Source organism: Cicer arietinum, chromosome 4 (genome assembly GCF_000331145.2).
Source record: "Cicer arietinum cultivar CDC Frontier isolate Library 1 chromosome 4, Cicar.CDCFrontier_v2.0, whole genome shotgun sequence".
Lineage (NCBI taxonomy): Eukaryota > Viridiplantae > Streptophyta > Magnoliopsida > Fabales > Fabaceae > Cicer > Cicer arietinum.
The window spans coordinates 33,920,852-33,929,481 of record NC_021163.2 but is presented as its reverse complement, the minus strand read 5'-3'; the positions used below and the strand labels follow the sequence as shown (position 1 = coordinate 33,929,481).

Here is an 8,630-nt window from a genome sequence, read left to right as displayed (position 1 = left end):
TCAAGAAATAGAAAATCTGAAGCAAAGTGATAACAAAGTTTCTGAGTGTTTCATAGAATTGAAGAAACTTTGGGGTGAGTTAGAACATTATATACCTATGCCACAATGTTATTGTCCAATTGCTTGCAATTGTGAGGAAATGAGAAATGCAAAATTACTTAGATTGGAAGATAGAATCATACAATTTCTAATAGGATTGAATGGTGAGTATCAAGCGACTTCTTTAAAAGTGTTTTCTGTGATACTATAACAAGAAAGAAAGATGAACTATGGAGTATCCTCCACTATAGTTGCTACTATTGATGATCCAACAACATTAGTAAATGCAGTAGATGGTGGAAGGTCTTATGGTCAAGGAAGAGGTAGAGGAAGTGGGAAGATTTGTACCTACTGTGGCAAAGTAGGTCATATGGTTGAAACTTGCTACAAGAAACATGGTTTTCCTCCCAACTTAGGGCATGACAACAATTATGCAGCAAATTATACAAAAGCTGAGTCATGTAATGAAAAACAAGCTACTTTTTCTAGCTCTAAGAGTTGAAGAAAAGGGAGTGACACGCATAAATGATCATTATCAAAATCTAATGGCATTGCTAGAAAAGAACATGGGTGTTGATTGTAGATGCTCATCAAATATAATTAAAGTGTAGACGTATGGACATACTGCACATGAAACAAGTATTTCACCATATTCAAAATTGATTGATTAATCATGGGTTCTAAACACAGGAGCCACACACCATATTTGCCATACTATAGCTTCGTTTATAAGTTACAACAAATTAAATCCTATTGATGTGAAATTTAGTTGAGACTAATTACACTAGGAGAATATAGTTGAGTGCAAACCTATTGTTAGACAATGTGCTATTTTTACCAGATTTTGTAATCAATTTGATATATGTTTATAAGAAGTGTCTTAATCAGTCTTGCTCACTAATATTTGAATCAAAATAATGTACAATACAAGGGAGGAGTTTGAAGACGATTGGTTTGGCTAAACAAATTGATGGACTATATTACTTGCAACAAGAATTAAAGCTATCAGGTTATGCATCTAGTTTTCTTATTGCACGTAGTTTGCATACAAAAATGGTTTCCACTGCTGAATTATGGCATTTGTGTTTAGGGCACTTGTCATATGATATAATTTTAGAAATGAATAAGCAATACGAGTATATTTTTGTTGGCAACAAAACACCTTGTGACATTTTCCATAGGGCTAGACAAAAGAGATTGTCATTTCATATTTGTTTAGACGTATGGACATACTGCACATGAAACAGGTATTTCACCATATTCAAAATTGACTGATTAATCATGGGTTCTAAACACACGAGCCACACACCATATTTGCCATACTCTAGCTTCGTTTATAAGTTACAAATATTGTGGGCTGTCTCATGTTCATTCTTGCACAAAATCTTAAGCTCCTCAAACACCATCTCAAGAATTGGAACAAGGAAACTTTTGGTAATGTTTATACTCATGTTAGCAATGTTGTTGCTAAGCTTGACTCCTTTCAGGTCCAAATCAATGCACGCGGTCCTACAGATTTACTTCGTAATCAAAGAAAAGGCATCCAGATCAAGCTTGATGAATCACTTAAGATTGAAGAGCTTTTTTTAGCAAGAAAAGGCCAAAGTTAAATGACATTTTGAAGGAGATAGAAACACAGATTACTTCCATAAAATGGCCAAAATCATATATGGGACCAAAATGATCTCATCAGTGAACCTGCTGAAGCAGCAGCCCACATGTTAACCGCATTGACAATACAAAGAATATCTTCAATACAGACAATAACTGCATTGACAATGGCCTTGATGAAGAAGTTATTCCAAACCTAATCACTAACACTGTGAATAATTGAAGCAGCAGCCCACATGTTAACTGCATTGACAATACAAAGAATATCTTCAATACAGACAATAACTGCATTGACAATGGCCTTGATGAAGAAGTTATTCCAAACCTAATCACTAACACTGTGAATAATATGCTCACTCTGATCCCCACCTTGGATGAGATCCATAGTGAAATTTTCTCAATGAACAAAGATAGGGCTCCTGGTCCAGATGGATTTGGTGCTTACTTTTACCAAACATATTGGGAAATTATCAGTCTGGATGTATCAAATGCAGTTAAGGAATTTTTCTCCTCAGGATGCCAACACACTTGCCCTAATCCCCAACACTCCTAATGTAGACACAACTGATTAATATAGACCCATAACTCTATTCAATTGTAAATTAAAATTCATTGCAACGATCTTTGCTGACAGGCTAGCTCAAATAAGGCCATCTATTTTCTCCAAGTAGTAGAGAGGATTCATCAAAGATAGAGAAATTGATGATTGTATTTGCATGACTTCAGAGGCCATAAACATGCTTCATAATAAATCTTTTGGAGGAAACTTTGCCTTAAAGATTGACATAAGAAAAGCCTTTGACACTTTGGACTGGAATTTCTTGATGAAAGCTTTAAAAGGCTTTGGTTTCAATTCTAAATGTTGGGGTTGGATTGATTCAATTTTACATTCAGCTAAAATGGTCAATATCCATAAATTGCAAATATGCAGGGTATTTCTATTGTAAAAGAGGAATTAGATAAGGAGATCCACTATCTCCATTACTTTTCTGCTTAGTAGAAGCATTAATATGTTAGTTGAAACTGGCAAGCTGGACTTAATCAAAGGTACTCATGGATTTGATGTGCAATCTCACATTCTATATCCTAATGACATTATGATCTTTTGCAAAGGGAAAAGCTCAAATATGGAGGCCTTTCTACAGCTTTTTCAGAGATATGCTTGCATATCAAGACATATTGTAAGCCCTAAAATATTAACTCTATTTGCAAGCTCAATCACAAAGCATAGGTTGAGATCAATTTTTGGCTTCTTAGGCTTTACTATTAGCTCTCTTTCTTTTTCCTATCTGGGTGTCCCTATCTTCAAAGGGAAGCCTAAGATCTTTCACTTACAATGAATTGCCAACAAAGTTATAACAAAGTTGTCAACTTGGAAGGCCTCACTTCTGTCCATTGCAAAGAGAATCCAACTGGTTAAGAGTGTTATCCAATGTATGCTTATATATAGCTTCATAGTCTATTCTTGGACAGTTAGCTTAATTAAAGGCATTGAGAAATGGATAAGAAACTTCATTTGGATTGGGGATGTAAATAACAGAAAGCCTTTGACTGTTGCTTGGCATAAAGTTTGCACTCCAACTTTTGAAGGGACTAGGAATTAGAGATCTTAGAAGTATAAATTATGTTGAATCTCAAATTGTCACAAGACCTTATTCACTCCAATCATTAGTGGGCTATCTTTCTTACAAGTAGTGTTCTTAAACGCAATAGACCTATTAATTTTCACATTTACTCATCAGTATGGTTTGGAATTAAATGCAAGTTTCAGGACTTATTGTTGAATAGCAGATGGCTCCTTGGAGATGGTGCTTCCATATCCTTTTGGAATGATAAATGGTGTGCGTCCCAATTATGGAGGCTCTAAATATCCCACAAACAATTCAACCTCTACTTAAAGCCAAAGTAAGCACTTCATTCTCAATAGGCAGTAGAACATCCCTGAATTGCTGCTTCAAACCTTTCTTACCTTAAACCAAATGCTCAAACAAGCTAATGTTCCAATAGAACCAGTCAATGATATGCTTCTTTGGAATCATTCATCTTCTAGTCAATTATCTTTTAAAGATGCATATCTTTTTCATAAGCCGATTGAGCAAAACATCACTTGGGCTAAGCTAATCTGGAATAAGGATATTCCACCATCCAAATCACTTTTAGTTTGGAGAGCTATGCATAAAAATATGCCTACAGATGACATCTTATGCTCGAGAGTTTATTATCTTCCCCTCCATTTTACATCTCTTTTGTCATTTTCCTTTTGCTCAAAAGTTGTGGCACCGGCTTAGTTCAATTTTGAACATCAATATCATCACAACTTCTGTTCTTGACATCCTAGAATTTAGCAATAGATATGATGGTCTCATCAATGTAAAGTTGTGATTCTAACCTCCATCTTAAATATTTGCAATGTGATATGGCTTTGTAGAAACCAACAAAGGTTCAACGACAAAAATATCACTTGGCTGGCTGCATCTACCATGGCTATCTACAATGTCTCACTAATTGGAAATGGCACCAAGCTGGAAATAAACTCTTGTCATTAGAGAAGTCATGTGGTAGCACCCTATCCTCTCTTGGATTAAATGCAATAGAGATAGCCATGTTTCATGTGGTGAAATATTCAGGAAAAATGATGCTAGTACATTATGTTGCTTTGTAGTTAACTTAGGTTCTAATTTTGCCCTTCAAGCTGAACTAACTGGAGCCATGTATGCCATTGAAATTGCAACAAATAAGGGATGGAACCAGCTTTGGTTATAAACTGATTCTAAATTAGTTACTTTGACATTCAAATCCCAGTCTATAAATCCTTGGAACCTGAGAAACAAGTGGAATAACTATGTACATCTAATAAAATAGATTTCTTTTATGGTTTCTCACATCTTTGAGAGAGAAACCATTGTGTCGAAAAGACAACCGGTGGCGGATTTTGTACAAAATATTGGGGGAGCCTAGTAGTGACAAGTATTAACTAAAATATTATAATTGAAATTCATAAAAGTCATATAGTTTTTTTAAGGTTTCACATAATTCATACATAGTCGACAAGTTGAAAAAGTTACAATTTCAATTCTTACAAGTTTTACAATTTTCACAAGTTTTTAGAACTTAACTTAATACAATCAAATATATCCACTTTACAATTTTCATCTTTGTCGAAAACTTTCTCCTTGAAAAATGCATCAATTTTCTTATGTTTAAATATCGTGTCACTTTTAAAATAATACACAGATTAATTAAAACAATTCACAATTAAGAAATAGTATCATACTATATCATATATCAACGGTTAACACGTAAAAGGTTGTTAATAGCTATGGTGTTAGAGTTTGTCTGTTATCACTATTATTTTAATAATCTATTATTATTATTTATATAAAAAAAATACAGTAGATATTGTGGCCTCTGCTCCCAAGAAGTTACACATTCTTAGTTCTCGGATACTTCAATAATTTGTTTCTTGTCAATTATTGTTTAATCGTATAGACTATTATTGAATAGGAGTTGAGTTTAATCATATAAGCTAACATTTTTATTATGTAAAAGCTATTATAATTATTTACCGTTTTGAACCTTAAGAAATTTATATTTTGTTTTGTAATGTTCTTTTCATATATATCACCTATATTTGCACACATGAAGAATTGTTTCAATATTTTAAATATTTTTATGAACATTGTTCTTAACAAACCACCACTCACGAATGAAAGTTATAAAATACAACATCATTTAGTGCATGCTCAAATTGACGATGAGATTGATAGAATTACGATGAACATATAAAATTGAAAATGTCAAAAAGTAAATAAATTTATAAATCTAATGTTTCAAAACTAATATAAATTATACAAACTAAAGAACATATTATAGTTAAAGGTACAACTATAACAATAAAGAAATGCATAACTATTTAACAAATATATTATTAGAAGGAACACTTCAATAAAACTAAAAAGCTTGAATAAACTAATTCCACATTTAAAAAATATTAAAACGATAATTGCATCCTCAAAATTGTAAAATCTTATGAGTAGTCTCATATTTCAAAATACTTTGCATGAATTGTAGTAGTCAACAAAGTTTTACCTTTTCCGTTGTACTAAAGCAAACTTAGCTTATATATAATTCTTCAAAAATATATTTACCGATCAGCACATAAACGCTTAAGTATATTCTCCTCTAAGATAAAAATAACACTACTTTTAAATTATATATTAATGTTATTTTATATTCACTAATATATTAAATTTTTTCGAAGAACACATGGGTTAGCATCTAGTTCATCTTAAACTAAAAAATTCTAATTTTTTGTGGAGGACTATTTTGTAATGTTCTAAACATGTGTGAAAAAATCATTCAAAATTTTTAGGGTAGAATGGCAATTAAAAATGTTTCAATTCAAAAGGGACTACAAATGTTTGCTGGAAAAATTTGTAGGGATTAAAAATAGTATTTAATTTTATAGGGACTAAAATTGAAATGTAAATATTTTATAGGGATTCAAAAATATTTTGTTAGAACCAAGTTTGTTGAAGAACAATGACCCTTAATTATTTTGATGAAAATAATTTATACTTAATGTATGTGTTTAAGTGTGTGCAGACTCTCTTATAATAGTTTAAAGGTTTTGCCCTGCATCCTCTGATGAACAAAGAAAGAGATCAACATTACAAATTAAACTCTGATCAATTCATTGTTTCTTTTATTAACGCGTTCTCAACGCACCTCTGGTAATTCTGACTAATGCAAGCTCACTCTGATGATTCTGAAGTAGTGATAACGTTTCAGCAAGTGTACTGAATCGTTGCAAGTAATTATTAAAACGGTAGTACCGAGTGTCGAACTCAAAGAGTGCGTTTTACTATCGAATTATATTTCATTACTGAAATTGAACAAAAAGGTTCTGAATTGATTGAAATAATATTTGAAATTAACAATAGTAATAAAATTGATCCTTTATAAGGAGAAAAATGTCAGGGATGAGTTTCACTTCGAATCCAACTTTCGTGTCTAATTTGATCCTAGTTACTGAATTCCTTTATTGCATTATTACCAAATTCTCTTTATTATTCTTGCCCTAATGTCTTAGTGACAGAACCTTTAATTCCAAAGTAACCTCTAATTCATTAGAAGATTTAAGATTAGAATTAAGCATTACCGTATAGAAATTCTCTTGTAAATTATTGTTTTGCAACTAATTTAATTGGTTTCATGACCTGCATCTATGTCTAAACTACAAATTCATGAATTTCTCATCTCAAACATTCGTAAAGTCCACTTCCGTTTCAAAATACAAATCGTAGAACATTTTAATGTTGATCAAGCAATAAAAAGCATTAAGCACAAAGATGAGAAAAATAATTCAATAAACTCATTCATATAACTAGAAATCAAATCATGAAAATAAGGGTTTCATCATGTTACACTTATCCCTAACAAATATGGTTTAGATACTCATGACATAGATAAAAAAGATTGAGATTAGAAAAGAATTACAAGAAGGATTCATGAATGATTCTTGATAAAACTGCTTCAATGATGTTAGAAACGACTGTCTTGGAGTTTCTATGCTAGGGCTCAAGTCTCCCAAATTACCAAGAGTCCAAAAAGATCCCTAAACAGTGAAAAATTGCGTTTTTATGAATGTTGATGTGCGTCGCGCGTCCCAAGCGCAGGATTTGCGCTCTGGGCACGCTTGGGCAGTGCTGAAAGGCTGGAAATGCCCCTCGGCGCAGCTGTCGCGCTTCAGGCGCACACCATATGTTGTCTGACGCATACTGCAGTTTACTCAACTTTTCGAGTCTGAATTTGGTTTCGGTGTCTTCATAAATGTTGTAGCTATGGATCTAAGCTTTCATATGCACTTGGTTTGACTCCAATTGGACATCTACAACTCCAGATATGGCTGACATACTCAACATATGTCATGTTGATTTTTCACAAAAATTCAGCATTGCACTAAAACAAAGTAACAACGCAAAACTACGAAAAATCTCTACTTAATCAAGCAAATAAGAACATAAACATTTCATTAAATCAAAGAACTAAAATCAACCAAATATATCAAATAACTCCTTAAATTAACTAATGATTAAAGATAAATAAGACTAAAATCAATGAAAAATATGCATATGATGAAGAGTCATCACAACCCCAAACTTAATCTATTGCTTGTCCCCAAACAACAATTATTTTCAGATTTGGTACAGTTAAAAGCAAACTTAAACTCAATTTCTCAAATCAAATCAAACTCAATTTTCAAAGTTCCAGCTACTACAAAATATTCATCATGTTCCATTGTTGCTTACAAAAAAAACAACACAATTTATACATGTTAACATTCATTCATCAAGTTCAACTCTCTCTTCACACAATCTCACCAAAATTTCTCTCAAGTGATTAGAAAGGGTTATGAATTTATCACTCAAATCCTAGAACATGCATCACACTACCATAGGCTTGAAAAAATTCTTGTTAGCAATCACAATACAATAAACACATACATTTTTGGAAGACTTTCGGGTTGTAATGAGGCCTAGGTAAAGATAGGACATTTTGGGATAGTAGCCTTTAGTACTTGGAGTTAGGCATACATTTCCAAATTATTCTACCATTTTTTTTATTTTTCTTCACCTTTTCATTTTGGAGATTCTCAAACATTGACAAAAGAACCAAGAAGATATTATTTACCAAAGTACACAAGCTGATTTTTTTCTTCTTCTTTTTTTTCTTTTTCTTTTTCTTTTTTTTTCTTTTTTTTTTTTCTTTTTGTGAGAATCACCACCCCAAACTTAAAAGGTTTCTATCCCATGAGCAACTCCAAACTTAGAATTTTACCAAGACAAGATAAAAAAAAATTTCTACCTAACTCCAAGTAAGGTGATTTAATTAAAGTCAGATATTTGACCTGTAATGTGGCTAGTAACCAAAATAAAAGGGCAAGGCTCAAAGGGGCTAACAAAAGGTAAAATTTTCGT

At 32.3% G+C, this 8,630-nt stretch overlaps 1 protein-coding gene across 1 annotated transcript; it reads left to right on the top strand.

Annotated features, from left to right (window-relative positions):
- The first annotated feature begins 262 nt into the window (after nt 1-262).
- Nucleotides 263-3,322, top strand: LOC105851972 (uncharacterized). Its single transcript, XM_027333591.1, is given in 8 exon segments — nt 263-500; nt 1,929-2,166; nt 2,168-2,552; nt 2,554-2,641; nt 2,644-2,794; nt 2,888-3,238; nt 3,240-3,278; nt 3,280-3,322. Coding segments are annotated over 8 exon segments (1,533 nt in total).
- Nucleotides 3,323-8,630: the final 5,308 nt, after the last annotated feature.